Here is a 26,436-nt window from a genome sequence, read left to right as displayed (position 1 = left end):
CATTCCTGCAGTGAGCATGCCAATTGCGCGCTCCCTCAAAACTTGAGACATCTGTGGCATTGTGTTGTGCGAAAAAACTGCACATTTTAAAGTGGCCTTTATAATGTTCATGCTGTTTAATCAGCTTCTTGATATGCCACACCTCTCAGGTGGATGGATTATCTTGGCAAAGGAGAAATGCTCACTAACAGGGATGTAAACAAATTTGTGCACAACATTTGAGAGAAATACTTTTTTTGTGCGTATGGAACATTTCTGGGATCTTTTATTTCAGCTCATGAAACATGGGACCAACACTTTACATGTTGCATCTACATTTTTGTTCAGTATATATTGGCCCTGTTATCCTTCATCACATGCCAGAATTAGTTTTGTATCCAATGCACTTAGCTTATGTAAGGGAGTGTAGACTAGGCCTTCTAATCGAGTTAGATTGAATCATATCACCTTTGAATACTAGTAATCAATTAATATAAACCCATTTTATCTTGAACATTGGTGTAAATTTATAATATGCACTGGTGTGATAGTTGTTAATTAATCACAATGCAGGCCTAATCATTAGAAGAAAAACATATCTAATGAAATATTAGCTTCACAGTGAAACACCACTATTCTGGCTATTAATCATTCTTAAACAGTCAGTAAAATAGCTTATTTAGCTATGTCAAAAAAGTCATGGACTGTATATTATTATGCATGCAAGCTTACCTGTCATATTCACAATGATGGAGCAGCAGACCAAAAAATGTGCGAGAGGAGGACCCTATACTGTAGGATAATAATTCTAGTCGGTGTCAACTTCATTCATTAACAGGTAATGAGGAGATCGATTCTGTTACTTGTTTACTTCTTATTTGTGTCAGAGATCTCCATTTTGGGATAGGTCACTGAATTGTTAGCACTAGTTGCTCACGGTGCTACAGTGGCTACAAACGTACGGCGCTGGGCGAATGTCAATACGTTATCATGTGATGCTGCCTTCAAATCCTGTGCCAACTGGAGAAGTGCTCCCTACTAAGGTAGATGCCTTTGGAGGCAGGTAGGCAGCAGGCAGCTGCCTTTAGTATGTTAAATAATCACAGTAGGCTACACCAAAATTAGTTTCCATGTCAAAATAGTTGCGCAAACACATGATGCTCCGAGCGAAAGCGTGCTGCTCAGATCACTGCACTACGGCAGGTCACAATACTTAAGCAAGCCGTGAGAATACTTGATGATACTTGATGGTATGAGGTCAGTTAGTTTGCAGATCCTTCCTCAAACCATCGTCCCTAGGTATGGAACTGCATTGTATAGCCTACAAACACCGTTTCCAGCTGCCCCCTGGCGGCGATTGTAAATATTCAATATTCATTCAAATCCTCCTGCTGCAGGATTATTTTCCTCCTGCGATGAAATGGGTCATATTAAGATCTGACATCTGTATATACTGCAAGCAAAATGGCCTCAGGCTCCAGACTGCCTTGCCTGTCTGGTGTTACTGAATCTAAGTGTGTCTATGAATAACATGGAGTAGTCATGCAATCTGAAAGCATCCACAGGAGTCCCCACATAGCACCACTAGAAATGACTACTCTCTGTTTAAATGAATACCCAGACTCAATTTCAAATCAACTACACACCCTTCCCTTAGTGCTAGCCAATCGATGGAGTGCCACTTGATGTGATGCATCACTAAACACAGTCATTTGAAGATGGGGGTTTGAGAGGGTAAACGAACCTCAGTATTTCAATAGACGCTCATATATTTTGAGGAACTTGACTCTTCAATGATGGTATTCAGGTGCCTTTGACATTTTGTCAAAACAAAAGGTAGACAAAACAATAGATGTAAAAATGCCCTTTATATTATTCTTTCTGAATTTGTAATTGTGCTGCTATCTTTAAACCAACGTTTTTTGAGAAGCAAATCATCCTAGTGTAAATATACCAAAAACCCTATTTCAAGCTGGTGAATCTTTTTTTTTTTTAACATCAATTCTTCTTTTGGCTTCCTCCATTTTGTCTTTCAGCACTCAATCATAGTCGATGAAACAAACAACTATTCCAGCCTAGACAAATACCACTGCCCACTGATCACAAATAAACCTGTACTCCCAAATCTATAAACTTAAATGACTGTAGACCAGTAGATACATGACCAATGAGAGATAGGGGAACTAAGTCAATGATGAGCAACATGTTATAACAAATGAATGACAGCTGTTCCAAACACAGAGGAATAGGCCTCAAATAATAGTCACCTACCATCCATGGAGCTTTTGGTATTGATGTTGAAGGGTCTTCCAGTGAGGGGAACCGGCAGTAGGACACTCTCACTCTGGCTCTGTGACATCCCATTACCAGTACCCCTCCTGGGGGGAGGGGAGTTGGGGGCCCTGACAGGGCTCAGTGGGGACAGAGGAGAGAGTGTGGGTGACACAGTCTTTCTCTCCTCCCCCACTGTCAGAGAGCGTTGGACCGCTGAATGTGGAGACTTGGACCCCATAACGTTACTTCCAGGTGAGGGCAGGTCCACCAGACCGCCAGGCTGCCCTGGGTACTGGGAAAAGTCCAAGCTACCTGGCACAGACAGGTGGGAGCAGTCAGACATAGCGCGCCTCACGGCTTTGTGTTGTTGCTCGGTACCTCCTCCTCGAGGTAAAGTAGGCCCCATGTCCTCGTCACTGTCCTCTGAGAATCCTGACACAGTGCAGTCTCCACCCTTAGAGTAGTTGTCGTTGACAACACCAATGACACAGTAGTTGGCTACAGGTGCAGGTGCAGCAGGAACAGTCTGAACAGCAGGCTTGAGGCCTGTTTGGGGCAGCCCAGGGAAGGAGGGATTCCTTACGCAATTGTCCACATTCTGTGTGTTAGGGAATGGTGAGGCATCCTGCTGTATAGCAGGGGACCCTAGCGGGGCTGCGGCTCCATTGGCCCTGTGTTTTTGTCCTGGGGTGGAGAGGAGTATCCCGGGTGAGGCTGGAGAGGACGAGGAGGAGAGGGGACTTGTGGGGCTCTCCCCGGCGCTGCCCAAACCGAAAGACGGCCCGAGTCCGACACCCATCCTCCCTGGCACCTTGAGGTCAGACGACTCCACCTTGAACCCTGATCCAGATGGTCCATCAAAGAGGCTTGAGAGCTTGTCCTCGTCGGTTAGCCTGGGTGCCCCTGGGCTGCCACCGAAACCATGTGGTCCCATCTGGTCTGGCTGCCGGTCCCAGCCCTGAAGGGCCTGCTGAGGAGACGCCATAGAGACAGAGGGCACCTTGCCCAGCTCAGTGTACTCACAGCGCTGTCCACCACCACCACCCTGCTGCTGATTGGAGAGAGAAGACATCCTCACCTCTCTCTCTCGATCTCTCTCTCTCTCTGCTGCTTCCTTTTGATGGATACTCTTTATTCTTCTAGACAGCTAAATAAACAAATCTTCCCTTGGCAGTAAGGAAGGCTGGTAATGTACTATATCTGTGTTATATGGTGCGTCTGTGAAGCGTAGTCTATGTGTGCGAGGGTAGTAATTGTGTGTTTCTCTCTGTGTCTGTGCTCTGAACTGATCAGATGAGTCTCTGAGGATGAACTGAATGCTGCTCCCTCTCTCTCCCTCTCCTTCCCTCTCTCCATTTCTCCCTCTCTCTGACATCACAGCCCTAACAGAGCTTTGGTCACATGACTCCACGGAACATATCCCTATTTGCGAGAGCAGATTCTCGACTCATGCCTCCCACCAGTAAGCTCAGTCAAACACACACACCCACCCACACACACCCACCCACACGCACCCACACACACACAAATTAACGTCACGTACCCAGAAATGTACGTCATTGACACGCAAATACTAATACACACACCCTCCCTTGGTGTCCTATAAACCGCAGTTCTGACTCGTCATTTACAGGCAGCTTGGCATTAGAGTAGAAACTTAGAAAACAGAGAGAGTAGCTTTGGGGGATACAGTGCCTCAGTTTCCACAGCCATTCTACTTGAATGAATGTGTCCTCTCTGTAACAGCATCCATTACTGCTACACATCTCTCCATGGTTCTGGTGGTAAAATGTGCTTTTCCATGCTGTTCTGTCATCTCCAATTCTTCCCCCTATCACCCTGCTCCATGCCCACTACTGTACTCACTGCCCCTCTCCGCCACCCTGCCTTCCTGCCCCCATCAGGGGCCCTGGTTGTACATCTCTGGCTCCTGGCCCTGGACCCTTTGGCTCTTTTGTTTATTGTGTTTTGTTTGTGCACTTGGTTGCGGACACTGTGTTCCTCCCCTCTGCTGTAGCCACATGCGATGGGCTACTCTGTTAGGAAGGTATTGAATGACTGGCCTCAAAAAAGAGTGTGTGATAACTCTCCATTGACATAGTGGTTAGTGCATTGGGCCAGTAACTGAAAGGACGCTGATTTGAATACCCTTTACCGACAAGGTTAAAAATCTGTCAATGTTCCCTCGAGCAAGTCACTTAACCCTAATTTGCTCCAGGGGTGCCGTACTACTATGGATGACCTTGTAAAACAACACGTTTCACCTATGCGGTGTATGTGACAATTAAAAACATATTTTATCTTTACCCTTCAAAACCACAAACATCCACCTCATCTCTGAACTGAATTCACACCCACCCACGTTCTTCACACAAACACTGTGTCGAAACGTTCCCTCCAACCTCACTGATTCAGTCCTGGACTAGATACTAGAACCCCTCCCTCTTGGCAATTATGGTGGAAGGCAGGCAGTGATTATTCAAGCCTTGATGACACCCCCTTGCCCCCATCCCACCTCCAGCCCCATGAGGACTGGGGCCAAATAAAACATCATTAAATATAAATGAATGAAGATTAGGTAATCGCCCCCAAAACAGTCCCCCATTTACTGTAGGAGGGGATAACAAGGGGAATGAGCACAGTACAGTGAGGTTGATGTTGATGAGGTTGTGCAAAGCAGGTCATCAAAGCAAAGGGTGGCTACTTTTAAGAATCTAAGATCTAAAATATATTTAGATTTGTTTAACACGTGTTATTTCATATCTTCACTATTATTCTACAACGTAGAAAATAGTAAAAATAAAGAGAAATCCTTGAATGAGTAGGTGTGTCTAAACGTTTTACTGGTATTGTATATAGTTACCAAACAGCAGTGTTTTCTACAGCCCGATACAGACACAGTTATGGAAAACTCACACAACACAATGCAACGGTCAACAACAACCACAGTCAGCCACTGACAGCCAAATCCCAAAAACAGAGTTTTTCTCTCTGTTCATTAGACCATGGTAACGGGACTGCTTCTCATGAATGGACATTGTTATGCAAGACCCATGTCCAACATATTCTGTCTGTTTATGTTTACATCTCTCACAGAAATATTACTTTAGCTTTAACGACACTCATAATCCATGTTGTTTTCTTCTCCTAATCATAGACACATAAAGGTCTGTCCAAACAAACATTGCACAAATCATTTCAGTTCAAAGCAAAGTACAATACTTCACTGCAGGGAACGAAAAATGGTCTTGCGGGAAATGGACCCCAATTATAATAGCATGTTCCAGTGTACCACTCTATGTGATATGTCTGTGTCCAGTGTGAATGAATATTGCTTTGTTGAATGTTAGCATACCAGTATAAGAAACAATTATACTGAGCACCATCACCCAACCTCGTCTCAGAGCATTTCGTAGTTGTCCGTGATGTAAATCCGGAACACTCCATTTAGTATGATATATTACATTTTGTATGGTATGTATTAATTTGTGGATGTTCATCACCCAGTTTTGTATGATATGTTACGAATTACAATTTGTATTATATGTTACGAATTTGCAAAAATGTACAATATGTTTACAAATTTGCAAAACGTATGATATGTTACGAATTCTAGCTAGGTGGTTAGCTGGCTAACTTTAGCTAGGCTGTGGGTTAGGGTCAGGGTTAGGGTTAAGTTTAGGAGCTACGTTAAAGGGTTAAAGTTAGGGTTAGGGGAAGGGTTAGCTAAAAGGGTTAGGGTTAGGTGAAAGGTTAGCTAACATGCTAAGTAGTTCCAAAGTAGCAAAACAATTGTAAGAGGTTGTAGTTAGTATGTAATTGCTAATAACCTAAAATGCTATAGTTGTCCATGATGAGATTCGAATGCGACACCTTTGGGTTGCTAGACCTTTGCCTGACCAACCACCCTACTTTTGATTTTGCCTTAAGTAAACATCTGTCCTATCTAACCATACCAAACGTAACATATCATTCTAATTTGAAAGTCCCGGATTTACGTTTACAATGTAACATCTTGTCTATGAGACCAGGCTGAATCACCTCATACCATAACAGCCTTTGGTGTGATAAGACTTTTTACAAGGTGAACATTCAAAACCAACAGAAAGTCATTGTTTGAGAAAAGGAAATTAAGAGGGTGGTGGCTGGTGGGCCATATGCAGTAGCAATCCTCAGCCATCTACAATATGCCATGGATGTTTTGGGAGGGCCTCAGAACTCAGAAAAGGAGGGGGAGAGAGACAATATACAGCTTACAGTCCATGGTCTTGCGGGGGATAGAGCAGGGAGGAAGTCTGTCAGAGAATTCTATTTCTGGCATCCAACCTCCTGACTGTCACACCCCATTTTTTCCTTGGCAGTCCTGAGTAGTTCTATCTCCACGGAAACCACCTCCCATATCCATGGCAACAAGCTCCCAGTCAGAAATAGGCTGCTATGATTATGGTACGTGTCGTCTCAGCGACCCAGGGAGTCTGGGAAAAGGGGTTGGATCGTAACGTCGGAGGATGAGAGATAATGGGCAAAGGAAGTATGGAGAGATTGAGAGGAGGAGGAAGATTGATGAACACAGATAAGGAAGAAGGAAAAAGAAGAAGCAGAGGTAGGGATGGGAAGAGGAGGCAAAATAATGGAGAGAAAGGACAATAGAAAAGTTGGAGACTCATCTCACTACACTCATCCCATCCCACGTCTTCATTGGTAGCTTACAATCTATCTTGTGGAATGGCAACAAAATTGGGTTAGAGTAAGCCAAATGCAGTGTCACATCTAATGAAGCCGCAGAGTCATTAATACAGACATCTGATGGTCCAGTGGACTGAAGAGCACACACTAATTAAACAAAATCCAATCATTCTGCCAAATTATGTTCCCAAACAAAAATAGTGTAAAAAAGGGAAAAGCTTGAGACATGGAAAAAGGCCACAGTGGCTGTGAAGGGTTTATCTTGGCTTTGTAAACATAATGTGTCTGGCTGAGAAATCAGAAGAAATACAAGTAGATGTCTTTCAATTGATTACTCTAATAGCCAATGAGTGCCACCAGACATTTGAGGAAGATTTTCCTAATCAAAATGATCAGAATGGTGAATAGCCTCATATTTGCAGTACATAATAGTATGTTTTGATCATACACACAACGCTTCAGCTAGTAGCTATCATACCACAGTATGTTACCTCACTGTGGGAGCAACGTAATGTAAAGCTATGTCTAGTGTCAACAACAACAATGCGGTCCATATGGGCATAGTGACCTGGTAAAGTGGCTGAACACTTTGTAAGGGAAAAAGCTCATACAAATAGTTGCATTTTAGATTAATGCTATTGTTTATCAAGTGCTCTAGTTCTGATCCTGCTATCATTCAATATGTCCAGCTTCAGGCCTACTGTAGATTAGGTGAGTTTATTACAATGTCCGAGGGAATGTCCATAGGGGAAGCAGCAGAAGGGGAAGTAAGAAGTGAATGAAACAATAATACAAATTCTTTTGCCATGACGCTCCTATAATGTGTGATGGAAGTGGGGCTTGGGTGGCTGAGGTCCCTGATTATCTTCAAATCAAATTAAACGTTATTTCTCACATGCGCCGAATACAACAAGTGTAGACTTTACCGTGAAATGTTTACTTACAAGCCCTTAACCAACAGTGCAGTTCAAGAAAAGTTAAGAAAATATTTACCAAATAAACTAAAGTAAAAAATAATAAAAAGCAACCCAATAAAATAACAATAACGAGGCTGTATACAGGGGGTACCGAGTCAGTGTGAAGGGGTACAGGTTAGTTGAGGTCATTTGTACATGTAGGTAGGGGTGAAGTGACAATGCATAGATAATAAACAGCGAGTAGCAGCAGTGTACAAAACAAATGCGGGGGGGGTCAATGGGTGTCAGTGTAAATAGTCCGGTGGCCATTTGATTAATTGTTCAGTAGTCTTGGGGATAGAAGCTGTTAAGGAGCCTTTGGTCCTAGACGCTCCAGCACTGCTTGCCTTGCGGTAGCAGAGAAAAAAAAGGGCTATGACTTGGGTGTCTGGAGTCTCTGACAATTTTATGGGCATTCCTCTGACACCGCCTGGTATATAGGTCCTGGATGGCAGGAAGCTTGGCCTCAGTGATGTATTGGGCCTTACGCACGACCCTCTTAAGCACCTTATGGTCAGATGCCGAGCAGTTGCCATACCAGGCAGTGATGCAACCGGTCAGGATGCTCTCGATGGTGCAGCTGCAGAACCTTTTGAGGATCTGGGGACTCATGCCAAATCTTTTCAGTCTCCTGAGAGGGAAAAGATTTTGTCGTGCCCTCTTCACGACTGTCTTGGTGAGTTTGGACCATGATAGAACTTGAAACTCTCAACCCGCTCCACTACAGCCCTGTCAATGTTAATGGGGGCCTGTTCGGCCCACCTTTTCCTGTAGTCCATGACCAGCTCCTTTGTCTTGCTCACATTGAGGGAGAGGTTGTTGTCCTGGCACCACACTGCCAGTTCTCTGACCTCCTCCCTATTGGCTGTCTCATCGTTGTCGGGGATCAGGCCTACAACTGTTGTGTCGTCAGCAAACTAAATGATGGTGTTGGAGTCATGTTTGGCCATGTAGTCATGGCTGAACAAGGAGTAGAGGAGAGACTAAGTACACACCACTGAGGGACCCCAGTGTTAAGGGTCAGCGTGGCAGACATGTTGTTGCCTACCCTCACCACCTGGGGGCGGCCCGTCAGGAAGTCCAGGATCCAGTTGCAGAGGGAGGTGTTTAGTCTCAGGGTCCTTAGCTCAGTGATGAGCTTTGTGGGCACTATGGTGTTGAACGCTGAGCTGTAGTCAATGAACAGCATTCTCACATAGGTGTTCCTTTTGACCAGGTGGGAAAGGGCAGTGTGGAGTGCGATTGAGATTGCGTCATCTGTGGATCTGTTGGGGCGGTATGCGAATTGGAGTGGTTCTAGGGTATCCGGGAGGATACTGTTGATGTGAGCTATGACCAGCCATTCAAAGCACTTCATCTTCTTGGCCTTCCTGTGACACCTGGTGTTGTAGGTGTCCTGGAGGGCAGGCAGTGTGCACCCAATGGTGCACCCTCTGTAGAGCCTTGCGGTCAGCGGTGGTGGAGTTGCAGTACCAGGCTGTGATGCAGCCCGACAGTATGCTCTCGATGGTGCTCCTGTAGAACCCTGTGAGGGCCCTCGGGACAGGCCAAATCTCTTCAGCCTCCTGAGGTTGAAGAATCGTTGTTGTGCCTTCTTCACCACGGTGTCCGTGTGGTTTTACCATTTCAGCTCCTCTGATGTGTACGATGTGGAACTTGAAGTGTTTGACCATATTCACATCGACCCCATTGATGAGGACGGGGGCGTGCCCATCCTGATTCCTCCTGAAATCCACAATCAGCTCCTTTGTTTTGCTGACGTTGAGGGAGAGGTTGTTAATCTGGCACCACGCCGTCAGAGTGCCTACCTCCTCTCTGTAGGCCGTCTCGTCATTGTTGATAGTCAGGCTTATTACTGGGGACAGCCCGTCAGGAAGTCCAGGACCCAGTTGCATAGGGAGGAGTTCAGTCCCAGTGCCATTAGCTTTGTGGCGAGCTTAGAGGGTACTATGATATTGAAGAATGCGCTGTAGTCAATGAACAGCATCCTCACATATGCATTCATTTTGTCCAGGTGGGTGAAGGCAGTGCAGTGTGCAGTATAATCCGTGATTATTTAAAGCCCCTGCCACATACGCCTTGTGTTCGACCCACTGAATTGCGCCTCCACCGTGTCCCTATACTTGTGTCTCGCCATCTTGATCGATCTGCGTAGGTCGTATTTGTACTGTTTAACCATACAATTGTCCCCGGTCACCTTGCCGTGTTTATAAGCAGCATCTCTCTTCTTCAGTTTCCCTACAAGGCTGCCATCAATCCCTGTTTTTTTTATTCCAGTAAGTTTTAAAAGACACCATCAGTATCACATCATCTATGCATTTCTTTTATGAATCCGGTGAATGAGTCGGCGCATTCATTGAGGATATCCCCAGAGGCACCCGGAACATATTCCAGTCCACGTGATCAAAACAGTCTTGAAGCATGGATTCAGACCAACGTTGTACAGACCTGACCATCGCAACTTCCCTCTCGAGTCTTTATTTGTAGATTGAGAGGAGCAAAATGGAGTCATTGTCAGATTTGCCAAAAGGAGGACGGGAGAGGACCTTATACCCATGTCGAAAAGGCGTATAGCAGTGGTCAAGAGTGGAATTTCTGCGAGTTGGACAGTCAATGTGTTGATAGTAATTCAATAGTAATTTGGGAGCACAAACTACTTTTTTTTTTTAAGTCCCCCGCCTCAATGAACACTACCTCCAGGTACGAGGTCCCCAGTTTTTTCTAGGTCCAATTAAGATCTTTGAGAGCTTTTTTGGTGTCCGCTTGGGGTGGGATGTACACAGCCATGGCGATAATCCAATAGAACTCTCTTGGAAGGTAAAAAAGGCGACATTTGATGACCAATTATTTCCAAGTCGGGAGAGCGGAAGCTTGCAAGTTCCTGTATGTTTCCCCATCGCACCACTTGTTATTGGTCATGAAGCAGACAACACCACCTTTCTTCTTCCCAGAGAGAGCTTGCTTCCTGTCCACTCTATGAACTGTAAACCCCACTGGTTGTATATAATCCATTTGGATGTCGAAGGAAAGCCAAGTCTCAGTAAAACAAAGTATCTTGCAGAATCTGAAAGTAGATGCTCGCTCTGAGTTTGTTAAGTTTGTTCACAAACTATTGTATTATCAACATGAGATCTTATTCTCAATCCAAGATCATGTTTCCACAAGTGAAAAGTGATTACATTGATATTCTCTGGATTGAAGCTTAAAATCAAGTCATCAAGAGAGTCTCTTTCTATTCAGATTATTATAATGACAACTTATCTAGTTATAATAATGAAATGTTACTCAGTAACTAAAAGTAATGAGTAGCTAAAAGTGGGACTGTGGTCGCCAGTGATGCAATCTCAAGCAGAATCTTCACAGGTGTGTCCTCTGATTATCGCAGCGTTATCTGTCCTGAAAGGATACCATTGAAGCTGGTTTTCCCCCGAGAGGTGTTGCACAAAATTTATTCAAAAGCGATTGGATCATCTTCAACCAGTCAGAAAACAGAAGCCACAGCGCCGCATTTTTAGGAAGTAAAACAACACTGGCCTTCTTTGTAGAGAAAGTTATATCGAGCACCAGGACAAAAACATGTTAGCTAACGTAGCGCCTTACTACTAACTACCTTGGCTTGAGCAAAGAGATGCCAACTGAACTGAAGCCATACAGTGGCTGTGAACAGTGGCTGTGAACAGCGGCGCTTTCCCTTCATCATCAACTAAACCACCCCCACACCCTTAGCAGTGTTGGCAGGTGGATGTGTCTGGTTTTCGGGGATACAGTATTTTCAACCGAAGTGGAGACACCGCTCAGGCGTCTTTCTACGCCTGCTACCTTAGGTAGTAGTTCATCAGAGGACAGTGATTGGAATGATGAAATGGTGAGGGCACCAAGCTCATGTCTTCCGCTCCTAGCCAGATAGAATCCATGTAGGGAAACAAAATGTAAGCTTGTGAGACTTCCGGATGGTTGTACGAGGTTAGCTTCAACCAGCTAAGCCACATTCAAAGCTACAGCAAGAACTATTATATAAGCACCAGTCATTTATTGAACCACCAGATGATGGCCTCTTTGGTCAATTAATACATCATAAAAAATTGCATGGATTTTCGATACTAATCAATATATAAACAACACTTAAATAGCCCCCGTCCCTTTACTTGACTTCAACACATACGGTCCAGTGTGATGATATGCACGGTGACATACAGAAATGCACTTAAAGCCAGCAGCATGATGATTAAGTATTTACTGAAAGGTAGCTACACCGTAAAAACAGAAAGACTGCACAGCACTGCCCATCTCAATCAGTACTATAGTGGTGATGCTTTGCCAGACTGGGCTGGCTCTTATGGATGGTATCTTTTCCAGACTGGGCTGGCTCTTATGGATGGTATCTTTGCCAGGCTGGCTCTTATGGATTGTATCTTTGCCAGGCTGGCTCTTATGGATGGTATCTTTTCCAGGCTGGCTCTTATGGATGGTATCTTTGCCAGGCTGGCTCTTATGGATGGTATTTTTGCCAGAGTGGACGGTCTGTGATCGGCTGACCAGAACAATTACTATGCAGCAGAGCAGAGCAGAGTAGGGCAGAGTAGGGCAGAGTAGAGCAGGGCAGAGTAGAGCAGGGCAGAGTAGGGCAGAGCAGAGTAGAGCAGAGTAGAGTATGGCTGAGTAGAGTAGGGCAGAGCAGAGTAGGGCAGAGTAGAGCAGAGCAGAGTAGGGTAGAGCAGAGTAGAGCAGGGCAGAGCAGAGCAGGGCAGAGCAGAGTAGGGCAGAGTAGAGCAGAGTAGGGCAGAGTGGAGCAGAGTAGAGTAGGGCAGAGTAGAGTAGGGCAAAATAGAGCAGAGTAGAGTAGGGCAGAGTAGAGCAGAGTAAGACAGAGTAGAGCAGAGTAAGACAGAGTAGAGTAGAGCAGGGTAGAGCAGAGTAGGGCAGAGTAGGGCAGGGCAGAGCAGAGCAGAGTAGGGTAGAGCAGAGTAGGGTAGAGCAGAGTAGGGCAGAGCAGAGTAGGGCAGAGTAGAGTAGAGCAGAGCAGAGTAGAGCAGAGCAGAGCAGAGTAGGGTAGAGCAGAGTAGGGTAGAGCAGAGCAGAGCAGAGTAGGGTAGAGCAGAGCAGAGTAGGGCAGAGTAGAGTAGAGCAAAATAGAGCAGAGTAGAGTAGAGCAGAGTAGAGTAAGACAGAGTAGAGCAGAGTTAGGCAGAGTAGAGAAGAGAAGAGTAGGGTAGAGCAGAGTAGGGTAGAGTAGGGCAGAGCAGAGAAGAATAGGGCAGAGCAGAGTAGGACAGAGCAGAGTAGGGCAGAGCAGAGTAGGGCAAAGTAGAGCAGAGTAGAGTAAGGCAGAGTAGAGCAGATTAGCGTAGGTCAGAGTAGAGCAGATTAGCGTAGGTCAGAGTAGAGCAGAGTTAGGCAGAGCAGAGTAGGGCAGAGTAGAGCAGAGTAGGACAGAGTAGGGTAGAGCAGAGTAGGGTAGAGCAGAGTAGAGCAGGGCAGAGCAGAGCAGAGCAGGGTAGAGCAGAGTAGGGCAGAGTAGAGCAGAGTAGAGTAGGGTAGAGCAGAGTGGAGCAGAGTAGAGTAGGGCAGAGTAGAGTAGGGCAAAATAGAGCAGAGTAGAGTAGGGCAGAGTAGAGCAGAGTAAGACAGAGTAGAGCAGAGTAAGACAGAGTAGAGTAGAGCAGAGTAGAGCAGAGTAGGGCAGGGCAGAGTAGAGTAAGACAGAGTAGAGCAGAGTTAGGCAGAGTAGAGAAGAGAAGAGTAGGGTAGAGCAGAGTAGGGTAGAGTAGGGCAGAGCAGAGAAGAATAGGGCAGAGCAGAGTAGGACAGAGCAGAGTAGGGCAGAGCAGAGTAGGGCAAAGTAGAGCAGAGTAGAGTAAGGCAGAGTAGAGCAGATTAGCGTAGGTCAGAGTAGAGCAGATTAGCGTAGGTCAGAGTAGAGCAGAGTTAGGCAGAGCAGAGTAGGGCAGAGTAGAGCAGAGTAGGACAGAGTAGGGTAGAGCAGAGTAGGGTAGAGCAGAGTAGAGCAGGGCAGAGCAGAGCAGAGCAGGGTAGAGCAGAGTAGGGCAGAGTAGAGCAGAGTAGAGTAGGGTAGAGCAGAGTGGAGCAGAGTAGAGTAGGGCAGAGTAGAGTAGGGCAAAATAGAGCAGAGTAGAGTAGGGCAGAGTAGAGCAGAGTAAGACAGAGTAGAGCAGAGTAAGACAGAGTAGAGTAGAGCAGAGTAGAGCAGAGTAGGGCAGGGCAGAGCAGAGCAGAGTAGGGTAGAGCAGAGTAGGGTAGAGCAGAGTAGGGCAGAGTAGAGTATGGCAGAGTAGAGTAGGGCAGAGCAGAATAGGGTAGAGTAGGGCAGAGTAGAGCAGAGCAGAGTAGGGTAGAGCAGAGTAGGGCAGAGTAGAGCAGAGCAGAGTAGGGTAGAGCAGAGCAGAGCAGAGCAGAGTAGGGCAGAGTAGAGTAGGGCAAAATAGAGCAGAGTAGAGTAGAGTAAGACAGAGTAGAGCAGAGTTAGGCAGAGTAGGGCAGAGCAGAGAAGAATAGGGCAGAGCAGAGTAGGACAGAGCAGAGTAGGGCAGAGCAGAGTAGGGCAAAGTAGAGCAGAGTAGAGTAAGGCAGAGTAGAGCAGATTAGCGTAGGTCAGAGTAGAGCAGATTAGCGTAGGTCAGAGTAGAGCAGAGTTAGGCAGAGCAGAGTAGGGCAGAGTAGAGCAGAGTAGGGCAGAGTAGGGTAGAGCAGAGTAGAGCAGAGTAGAGGAGAGTAGAGCAGAGCAGAGTAGGGTAGAGCAGAGTAGAGCAGAGTAGAGTAGAGCAGAATAGAGTAGAGCAGAATAGAGCAGAGTAAGGCAGAGTAGAGCAGATTAGCGTAGGTCAGAGTAGAGCAGAGTTAGGCAGAGTAGAGTAGAGCAGAGTAGGGTAGAGTATAGCAGAGCAGAGTAGGGAAGAGCAGAGCAAGGCAGAGTAGAGCAGAGTAGGGCAGAGTAGAGCAGAGTAGGGCAGAGTAGAGTAGAGTAGAGTAGGGCAGAGTAGAGCAGAGTAGGACAGAGCAGAGCAGTACCAGTTCACAAACCGGTGGTGGCGTGGTGGGATAACCCTGACTGCAGCACCGCACAGCCTCTAAGCCTCTGTCTCCCTCTGCCTTTTATTTGATTTATTTCACCTTTATTTAACCAGGTAGGCTAGTTGAGAACAAGTTCTCACTTACAACTGCGACCTGGCCACGATAAAGCAAAGCAGTGCGACAAAAACAATAACACAGAGTTACACATGGAATAAACAAACATACAGTCAATAATACAATAGAAAAAGTTTATATACAGTGTGTGCAAATGAGGTAGGATAAGGGAGGTAAAGCAATAAATAGGCCATAGTGGCGAAATAATTACAATATAGCAATTAAACACTGGAGTGGTAGATGTGCAGAAGATGAGTGTGCAAGTAGAGATACTGGGGTGCAAAGGAGCAAAATAAATAAAATAAATAACAGTGTGGGGATGAGGTAGTTGGATGGGCTATTTACAGATGGGCTATATACAGGTGCAGTGATCTGTGAGCTGCTCTGACAGCTGGTGCCTACTGCACACACCCAGATCACCGGCTATAAAAAGACAAGGGCTGCATGCATTATGTAACTGCAAAAAAGTCCCAGCCATCAATATTGCATTAGGGAGAGGAGGGAGGGAGGGAGGGAGGGAGGGAGGGAGGGAGGGAGGGAGGGAGGGAGGGAGGGGCAGCAAAACAGAGAGGCTGCTAGGGGGAAAGAGGGAGGTATGAAAAACAAAGATGGTGATTGAGGGAGAAAATTGTGGGATGAGGATACAGAGGGCAGTAGAGGCCAGTCCCTCACTGTACTGTCCCTCCACACACCAACCCACCTGCCCGGTCATCTGTAAACAGCCCATTAACAGACTGCTGAATGGGGATGGTTGAGTAAGGGAATGTGAGGGGTGCAGACAGACAAGCAGTATGCTAACGACTTCCATCATTTGTCAACCAAAAACACCTGTGTCATCAAGGAAGGAGGAACAGCATCTCTACAACAACCTTACACTGCAGGGTGGCAACTTAGGAAAGCAGTGTTAACTTAGCTATCAGTCCTTGGAATCTCCACCTGAGAAACCAACGTAAGAAGAACCAACACAGAACAGTACAGTCTCTGAACTAGGCCAAACTAACGCTCAAAGCAAACTAGCCAGAAAACGTGCCAGCTTTTTCCTGACATGGACAATATCTCAACAACAGTGAGAGAGGCAAAGTCCAAGAAATCTTGAACAGAACAAAAACCTGTGGCAAACATTTGTACCAAATAAGGAAATAAATAAACACTGAATTCGACGTCATATTATTCCACTGATGAGAAATCGAAATATTCTCAAAGGCAATAATGGAAATGTGACTCACCTATTTAGCATCATCATCATCATCATCAGAGCCATCACCAAAGAGACGCAGTACACATGGGTGAGAGAAAAGACAAAACATAGCTGTCAGTCATTTCAGTTTGCCTATTAATCATGCAAACATTTACATGACAACTTGCACATCGAGCAATTTTTTATTGTATTTTTGATCTCCAATCAAAAATTGGCTGAAAGTAAAATGAGTACCGTAATTTCCGGACTATTAAGCGCACCTGAATATTTAAAAACAAATATTATTTTGAACATAAATAAGCCGCAAATGTCTATAAGCCGCAGGTGCCTACCGGTACATTGAAACAAATGAACTTTACACAGGCTTTAACGAAACACGGCTTGTAACAAAAATAAATAGGCTTTAACGAAACACGGCTTGTAACAAAAATAAATAGGCTTTAATGAAACACGGCTTGTAACAAAAAATAAAAAATTTGCAGTAAGCTTTAGTTGTCTTTTTGCACTGAGTCAATTTCTCACGCTGCTGTTTCCAACGTCTTATCATCGACTCATTATTAAGACCAAGCTCCCGTGCAGCAGCTCTATTTCCTTTTCCAACAGCCAGATCAATCGCCTTCAACTTGAAAGCTGCATCATATGCATTTCTCCGTGTCTTTGCCATGATGAGGTTGACAAAATGACTACCGTAATCAGAATGATGGGAAGTTTGAGAGCGCTCGATTTAATCTAAACAGTAAACAAAAAAGTTGTTTGACCTTAACCCGTTCGGCAATTTCGTTGGTCTAATGAAAGCTTCATGCCGCCAAAAAACTGAGGCACATCGTAGAATGTGTTTTTTTGGAGAAAAAAAATTTGAAAGCGGGAAAAATCCATATATTAGCCGCGTCATTGTTTAAGCCGCGAGGTTCAAAGCCTGGGAAAAAAGTTGCGGCTTATAGTCTGGAATTTACGGTATGTGTTTTAAAATGGTCAAATTGCATAACTAAGAATTCCAGATAGGAACACTGAGATATTGAAAATGGTTCTGAAAGTGAATTCACACACACAAGTAGAAAGAGAATGTGAAAGAAAACAGTTAGTGACTCCTCAGTCAGCTCATAGCTATTTGAGGAACTAAAAGCATCATTTAGTCAGGGAAAAAGCAATCTCTTGAGAGAAAGCGAGAGAATCACACTGTAAACCAACATCCCTTTGATTAGAGAAGAAAGGTTGACTCAATGTCAAAGAGTTAGGGTGTAGAATTACTTTAGGATAATGGCATTCAGGGTTGGAGAAAGCTAGCTAATTCTATCCCAAGGAGAGTGGAGTCACTCAGGAGTCACACACATAGTAATCTACAGAGACAGTAGAGTAAGTAGTATATGATTACAGTGTTAGAAAGGAGAGAGATATGAGGTAAAACGAGCTGGGCAGCTGACACAATCAGGTAGGTAGACAGCCACATAGCAATGAATGTGTTATTATCATGATCATCATCATCATAACAGCACTACAGAGACTGGCCAGACAGTCAGTCAGGATAAAGGGACTCAAGGCCCAGCCAGTAGGGACTCAGTCAGACGCAGTCAGATTAAAGAATAGTGGTAATTAGTTAGCATGTTACTAACAGTGCTAATAAACACATAATGGCCGAGCAACAGCAGGCCCAGTCCACAGAGAGCCATGCACTATAATGTCTTTATTCACCCCCATACTGATAGATATGTCCCCTCTTCAGTGTCACCAACCTTCTAGCAGGGGGGGCTCTGGCAGCGGTGGCTCCTGGTGCTCTGTGAGTGGCAGTGTAGTGGGGATAAAGGGCGGGGCTGCAGGGTTGAGGCCTGAGCCCACTGCAGGGCGGGGACTGGGAGTATCATGATCAAGCTGGGAGGAGTGGCTAAACAGTGGAGGAGGAGTGGACTGGAAAGAGGAGGAGGTGGTGGTGTTTGGAGGAAGGCCCTGGGGTGTGGTGGTCTGAGACTGGGCCTGTGGCTGTGAAGCAGGGGTGCTGGCTGAGGGGGCCTGCAGGACAGAGTCTAGGAAAGAGGTCTGTGAGACCTGGGGGCTGAAGCCTGGGGAGCTCTGAGGACCCAGTTGCCTCTGGTCAGTAATAGATGCGTTGGCCTCAGGACGACAATGATCAGAGGAGGCTTTGTCAGTGAAGGACAGAGCTGCCTCCTCCTTCTTGGGGGGTAGGACATCTTTAGTGGTTAAGGGAGGGGGCATTTTAAAGTCATCAATACACATGGGTTCATAATGGAGGGGAGCAGAGTCAGTGTTTTTAACAGGAGCCTCAGCCTCCCACTCCATGTTTACCTTGGCTGGAGAAGGTTGCTCAAACATGTTCAAGTTACTAGTGGAAGTGTCTGTTAGGGCAGGGTCCTTGTTGAGGATGTGACTTGGTTTGGGGTTCTCAGTGAGTGGTGGGGCAGTGGAGGTGTGAGAGGGTTTGGTGTCCTCTATAAAACTGCTAAAGGGGTTGGTCTGGGGGTCGGCTATGAGGGAGGAGATGTTCTCTAGGGTTGAACTTAACGGACCAGAGGCCATCACCATTGCAGACAACGAGGCTGGGGTGGCATGGGGTGTCATGGGCTCCTGGGGTGTTGGCCCCCATTCCTCTGGCAGCTTCATCCTGCTCTTATTCTTCCTGCCCCTGACCCTACCCCCTCCCCTCCCTCGGATCTCACACTCCCAGCTCTCCTCCTTGCTCGGGGAGGACAGACTCAGAGGGCAGTCCGAGGCTCCGCTCTCTGTCTCGCCCTCCTCCTCCTTCGAGGAGTCCGGAGCCTCTTGCCTGTCCATGAAGTCATACACCTCCTCTCTGGGCCTCCTTTTCTTCTTCTTCCTCTTCTGCTGCTTGCTGCCGACCCCCTCGGTCCCCCTCTCGTCCCCAGAGCCAGTCTCCTGGCGTTGGGGGCTGAGGGGGTCGGAGTTGGGGCTCTCCTCCACTGAGTCGCTGGGGGAAAGCCTGAGACCCTCTGAGGCTTGCAGCCTGGACTCACCACCTGCCCAGGGGTTTGGGTTTGTCCAAACTTTTTGATGAGCAGAGAGGAGGAAGGAATGTCACTACCCATAACAAAGAAGACCAAAAACCAATTGCCAATCATCTCCAGAAGAATCTGGGTACAGTGTGGGGGGGGGGGGGGGGGAGTATTTGATCCCCTGCTGATTTTGTACGTTTGCCCACTTACAAAGAAATGATCAGTCTATAATTTTAATGGTAGGTTTATATGAACAGTGAGAGACAGAATAACAACAAAAAAATCCAGAAAACACATGTCAAATATGTTATAAAATGATTTGCATTTTAATGAGGGAAATAAGTATTTGACCCCTCTGCAAAACATGACTTAGTACTTGGTGGCAAAATCCTTGTTGGCAACCACAGAGGTCAGACGTTTCTTGTAGTTGGCCACCAGGTTTGCACACATCTCAGGAGGGATTTTGTCCCACTCCTCTTTGCAGATCTTCTCCAAGTCATTAAGGTTTCGAGGCTGACGTTTGGCAACTCGAACCTTCAGCTCCCTCCACAGATTTTCTATGAGATTAAGGTCTGGAGACTGGCTAGGCCACTCCAGGACGTTAATGTGCTTCTTCTTGAGCTACTCCTTTGTTGCCTTGGCCGTGTGTTTTGGGTCATTGTCATGCTGGAATACCCACCCACGACCCATTTTCAATGCCCTGGCTGAGGGAAGGAGGTTCTCACCCAAGATTTGACAGTACATGGCCCCGTCAAATGATGCGGTGAAGTTGTCCTGTCCCCTTAGCAGAAAAACACCCCCAAAGCATAATGTTTCCACCATGTTTGACGGTGGAGATGGTGTTCTTGGGGTCATAGGCAGCATTCCTCCTCCTCCAAACACGGCGAGTTGAGTTGATGCCAAAGAGCTCAATTTTGGTCTCATCTAACCACAACACTTTCACCAGTTGTCCTCTGAATCATTCAGATGTTCATAGGCAAACTTCAGATGGGCATGTATATGTATTCTTGAGCAGGGGGACCTTGCGGGCGCTGCAGGATTTCAGTCCTTCACGGCGTAGTGTGTTACCAATTGTTTTCTTGGTGACAATGGTCCCAGCTGCCTTGAGATCATTGACAAGATCCTCCCGTGTAGTTCTGGGCTGATTCCTCACCGTTCTCATGATCATTGCAACCCCACGAGGTGAGATCTTGCATGGAGCCCCAGGCCGAGGGATATTGACAGTTCTTTTGTGTTTCTTCCATTTGCGAATAATCGCACCAACTGTTGTCACCTTCTCACCAAGCTGCTTGGCAATGGTCGTGTAGCCCATTCCAGCCTTGTGTAGGTCTACAATCTTGTCCCTGACATCCTTGGAGAGCTCTGGTCTTTGCCATGGTGGAGAGTTTGGAATCTGATTGATTGATTGCTTCTGTGGACATGTCTTTTTTACAGGTAACAAGCTGCGGTTAGGAGCACTCCCTTTAAGAGTGTGCTCCTAATCTCAGCTCGTTACCTGTATAAAAGACACCTGGGAGCCAGAAATCTTTCTGATTGAGAGGGGGTCAAATACTTATTTCCCTCATTAAAATGCAAATTAATTTATAACATTTTTGACATGTGTTTTTCTGGATATTTTTGTTGTTATTCTGTCTCTCACTGTTCAAATAAACCTACCATTAAAATGATAGACTGATCCTTTCTTTATCAGTGGGCAAACGTACAAAATCAGCAGGGGATCAAATACTTTTTTCCCCCACTGTATATCTTATCTGCTCATAGAAATTCAGACCTACATTTGCAAAACTCAACAACTGAGTAGAAAATGATCTTATTAAACTACAAATAAAAACGATTCAATAAATCAAATTGTGACTTGAGTTTTGAATTTCTGTAAGCTACATGAAATGGTGCCTGAGGAAGGACCACAGCATCATCAAGGACCCCACACACCCCAGCTACGAGCTGTTCTCTCCTTTACTGTTGGGGAGACGGTATCACAGAATGAGGTCTGATAGAAACTGTTTCTTGTTATCTACAAGCCATCAGACTGCTGAACACTTGAACTGGACTGACCACCTGCACTGACTCTCCACAACTTTGCGCACGCATGCATGCACGCACGCACGCACACCACAATTGCTGCTACCACTCTTATTTACTATTGCTAATACTGCACAATTGAAACACTTGCCCCCAATCCCCCCTTTCTCTAATACATGTATAAATATTGTACTATAAATCATACCTTCCTGTATTATATTTATGCTAAAGGTTTATTTTCTACTGAGCCATTTACTTTATGTTCGTATTCTTATACGTATTATTGTTGTTGCATTGTCGAGAAAGAACCTGCAAGTAAGCATCCTAATAAAACTTAAATAATATTGACACAACTACCACTACAATTTCTTTACGTCCTGGCCAGTAGGCTTATAGAATGTGACTTATAGGCTTCTGGATTACATGTTAGCCAGAGAGATTTTTTGTTTGCAATGTTCCGAGATTGCAGCTGATTGGGTGTGATTCTCTCTGGCAGGGCAGGGGAAGAATGGAGATTGCAGCTGATTGGGTGTGATTCTCTCTGGCAGGGCAGGGGAAGAATGGAGATTGCAGCTGATTGGGTGTGATTCTCTCTGGCAGGGCAGGGGAAGAATGGAGATTGCAGCTGATTGGGTGTGATTCTCTCTGGCAGGGCAGGGGAAGAATGGAGATTGCAGCTGATTGGGTGTGATTCTCTCTGGCAGGGCAGGGGAAGAATGGAGATTGCAGCTGATTGGGTGTGATTCTCTCTGGCAGGGCAGGGGAAGAATGGAGATTGCAGCTGATTGGGTGTGGTTCTCTCTGGCAGGGCAGGAGAAGAATGGTGATTGTGCTGACACTGAGCAGTGTGGTGTGTGCTGTATACTCCACAGCACATCGCACGAGTAGATGAGCATATGAATGAATGTAGAATTAACTGACATGATGCAGAACAACAACAGGCAGGTCACATGGACAAACACAGATAAACAATGAACCCAGAGGAAGGGGTCATGTGACATGGGGAACCTAGTACAAACACACTGAAGAGGACAATGTTAGTTGTAGACCATATTAACACAAGAAAATCGAAATCATTAAATCACTGCGCATACACACTTAAAAAACATACATATGTGAACAACAAGCTAAACACACAAAAACATACAGCGCATGTGCTTTTTATATTTTGTGATAAAGACATTAGAGTGGGAAATCCTCTCTCCATCCATGTTTTTCAGTTAATACTGATGGTAGTACCAGCCCAATACTTCACATGACAGGGCAGAGAGAAATGAAAAATAATAATACCCTCCCCACTTTAAACCCAATCGTTAATGATGATGGCTTTCTCGAAATGGTGTATCCTTGCCCTCCTCTCTAATTGATTGATGTGCTATTTTCCTCAATGTCCTTTATTGATTATGTTGCCATAAAAAAAAACACATTTGTGCAGGTAGCATTATCATCTATGTTTCATGCCATATTGGTATTTAAAAAGCCAAGAGTACATCGTTGTCCAGAGCCTCAGCCTGGCCTCCTGCCAGAAGACACATTACTCCTAGTCCAGGTGGTTGCCTCACTCAGAGAGCAGTATCAAAGGTGGGGAAGGAACTCGTGATACATCTTTTAAGAAAAATACTCTATTCCAAATATAACTGAGCACTTAAATTAGGCCTCTGGGAGATTATCTAAGGAAATATTTGTAATAAAGAAGGTTAGGTATCTCATCACAGAATTATTCTTCCTTCTCAAACAAAATTGATATGACGTCTCAGAAAGGTCTGAGGTATTGCATAATAAACCAAAGATATGGCCGAGGGCTGGAAAGGTCTAGAAGGTTATACCCTGGTTGTCTGAGAGTGAAACATCATAATTTAAGCCGGAGAAACACGCGATTTCTGCTCCGATGGCCGCCCCACTAAGAAACCACTAATACTGTACCACTATCTGGCTTTTAACTATAAGCTCTGCATTTAGCTTGTAAATAAAACAGAGGTCTTATACAGTATCTAAAACTTTCCCTTTGGATGAAGATGATTGAAGTCTGGCACTTTGAGGAACCCTCTAGAAAAAGTGACGGTTACAGTTTACCCTGTTCACGGTCAAATTTAAGATCTATCATCATCCAAAAGTATTTGATTTTCTAACATTTGATACCATGTTTTAACTGGTGACTGGACCCCTGGACATCCCACCCCAGGCCCCCCCATCTAGCTGCTCTGTGTGAGACAACCTCTTACCTGCAGAGTTGTCCTGGGACTGGGTGTTGTGGCCCGGGGCAGAGGGGTAGGAGTCGTTGGGCTTAAAGGGGGTCTGGGACTGGGACTGTTTGTGGGGCTCAGAGGCAAACAGAGGAGAGGCTTTCTGAGAGTTGCCCATAGGAGGCATGCCTGTCTGGAATGGAGCCATGCCCCCCATACCTCCTGAACCCATGTTCATATTCATCATCCCAGGCTGGGAGAAACCTGGGAGTGGAATTAAGACACCCAGGTTAATACTATACTTCATGTTATTACTACTCTATTTCGCTATAAGACACAGTGATAAGCACTACATGCTGGTATTACATAAACACTGTACAGTAATGTTAAGCAGTACCCATGAGAGAATCTGGTATGTTGCTGTCCTTCATTCCTTTGTTCTGGTTCCCCCACTGATCACCAGGTATCATACTAGACACTGGACCTAGAGATGAAATAGAGTGAGAGAATATATATTGGGGATATCAGATGTCAGTTACCAATGAGAGATGAGTACACCACAGACACAAATCAATAGCCAGGCTAAAACCCCCAAAGGAGACTGGAATCACAGAATTCAGTTAACTCTCAGTCAGCCATGAAATATTAATGTCCAGATGATCTGAGAAAGCAAAAACAAGACAACAACAACAGCCTCACTTAAATACAGTCATGTGTTTAACTAGGTGTCCTGCAATACGGTAATGCCCATTTTACACGGCTAAGAGTGCCCAGGCTGTGCCAGGGATACTTGAAAAGGAAAGGGAAAGGGGGATACCTAGTCAGTTGTACAACTGAATTCCTTCAACTGAAATGTATCTTCCGCATTTAACCCAACCCCTCTGAATTAAGGGAGCTCTAGGTGCCTAGAAAGCTTACTAGGCTCTACCACAGAGGGATCTTTAGCATCTTAGGCTATTGATGATGACCAAATTGAAAATGCCTGACGGCAGTAAACTATGATAAGATATAGAAACAGTGGAAACCTGTCCTTCCACAAAATGCATTTTCACTGCCTTTTTGACTTATTAAGCATGCATAAAACACTAGAGGAATAGAAACGGGGGAAAAGGACTCACCTGAAAGGTAGTCAGAATTGACGGCAGACTGTTGTCCAGTTGGACAGGGATGCTTTTCTCCCATTGGTTCCTGCCACTGCATCCTCGTCCCCATCTGTCCTCTTGGCATCATACTGGATCCTGCATTGAAGGGAGGCAAAAAACTGGACATCAAATGTTAGACACAGGACCATATGACCATGTCATGTGACCATGTTAGCTTAAAGCACCTAGCTCTGTTGCCCCCTGCCTTAAAGTTAGTGACAAATTTGATCAAAGTCGATGGTGCTTTGGGGCCTTTGCACCCTGTCCGGAAATGAAAGCGGAAACAAAGTTTCAAACGTTTCACAGGTATGATGTACTATCTTCGGTGGATACAGTTTCACAAGTATCAACCAAAGACAGTATAGATAGGAATTCAGGTTCTAATCAGCTTCTCAGTCGGTCCGCCATTTTGCCTGGGACCAGCTCCTGCTAGAGCAAACTGGTGTAGATCGCCTGTGACGTCCTAGAAGAAAACTAAAAAGATCTACTTGGAAGTAGAGTCTACTCTCTGTTAAGATCAACATTTTTCAGTTTCATGATAGTAGTTTAAAATAATGGGAAATGTACGTTTCTCATTCCTCCACAGTTTGGCTAGGTAACAATACCTGCTGCTGTTTACATCCAACAGTACATTTTTTTTGCCAGCTAGCTATCTGGTGGTTACATAAGAGACAGTTGTGAAGTGACAACAAGCATATTATTACTGGAAACAATCGGTATTGACATTGTAAATGAAAAATACAGTCAGGCCTACAGTACATACAGCTAGATAACTCAACCAGTCTGCCTAGCCTGCTTCATTAGTTAGCTAACTACCCTTGTATTGCTAAATTGGTGACTGACCACACTGACAAAGCTTACCAAGATAATTGCCCTCCTGGTTTCAACGTAGTCTACAGTGCCCTCCATAATAAGTATTTGAACACACCCACATAAAAAATACCATAGTATACTATGATATAAATACCATAGAATTCAGTGTAGTGTTTTTGTGGACTTTAAAGTTAACTATAGTATAAATACTGTAGTAAAAGAAAACTGTAGTAAATACTATAGTAATTAATGTCATGTTTTTGCAGATTGTAGTACACTGTAGTATTTAATGTAGTGTTTTGGGGGACTGTACTATACTGTAGTATTTACTGTAGTGTTTTTGCAGACATAACGGTGTTTGTGTTTTATTATCTTTTACATAGAAGTGGTGTCCTTCGTCTTCAGGAAACCTATTGGAGAAATACTAAAATAGCACATTTTCCATAACTTTCAGGTAGGACTGCACAGATAGTTCAGCATTTCTGCTCTTTTCTATAACCTGTAAGGAACACAATATATGATCTATACCTGGCATGTAGGTTTCTCACATGGGTGACACAAATTGTGATATGGGGATGGGAATGGGCAGTGTATATGCAAAGTAAATACTGTATTGTTTACTATAGTAAAATAAATGGGTTGAGGTTTTGTGGACTGTAGTGTTTTTACGGACATTACTGTAATATTTACTAGATCGTTTTTTTTTGGTGGTTAATAATGTAGCATTAGGTATAGTAGTCAACATTATGCTACAACATTCTATAGTAAGTACTAAACATGATCGATGGGTAATACAGTGTGTAGTATAGTATTCTACAGTATACTACAGTTTACTATAGAATTCTATAGTAAGTACTGTTGTATTCTATAGTAAACTGTAGTATTTTGTCATGTCGGCAGTAAGATCAAAGTTGATATTTTAGCTATAAGCTACTTCAGAAATGTTTAGTTATGGACTCCACCTCCAACACCTGACAAACACATTGAATACAGCCCACCTGGTATAAAGTGTCTGTTGATGTCTGGCCTAGACTAGGCTATACTCGAATGTCTCTCAGGGTGCTGTCCCTAAAAACA

The 26,436-nt window shown here is 44.9% G+C and overlaps 1 protein-coding gene across 7 annotated transcripts in view; it reads right to left on the bottom strand.

Annotated features, from left to right (window-relative positions):
- Positions 1-26,436, bottom strand: part of map4l (microtubule associated protein 4 like) — a 70,584-nt gene that overhangs the window by 17,653 nt on the left and 26,495 nt on the right. For all 7 annotated transcript variants that reach the window (XM_045694143.2, XM_014140325.3, XM_045694141.2 and 4 more), the window contains exons 3-6: positions 24,523-24,642; positions 23,802-23,888; positions 23,444-23,668; positions 17,967-19,250 (exon numbers count right to left, since the gene is read on the bottom strand). In XM_045694143.2, the coding sequence (XP_045550099.2) occupies positions 17,967-19,250; positions 23,444-23,668; positions 23,802-23,888; positions 24,523-24,642 (1,716 nt within the window). The remainder of the gene's footprint in view (positions 1-17,966; positions 19,251-23,443; positions 23,669-23,801; positions 23,889-24,522; positions 24,643-26,436) is intronic.

The sequence above is a fragment of the Salmo salar genome, chromosome 14 (genome assembly GCF_965601325.2).
Source record: "Salmo salar chromosome 14, fSalSal1, whole genome shotgun sequence".
In the NCBI taxonomy this organism is placed as follows: Eukaryota; Metazoa; Chordata; class Actinopteri; order Salmoniformes; family Salmonidae; genus Salmo; species Salmo salar.
Note: the sequence above shows the minus strand (reverse complement) of the source record. Positions and strands in the feature narration are given on the sequence as shown.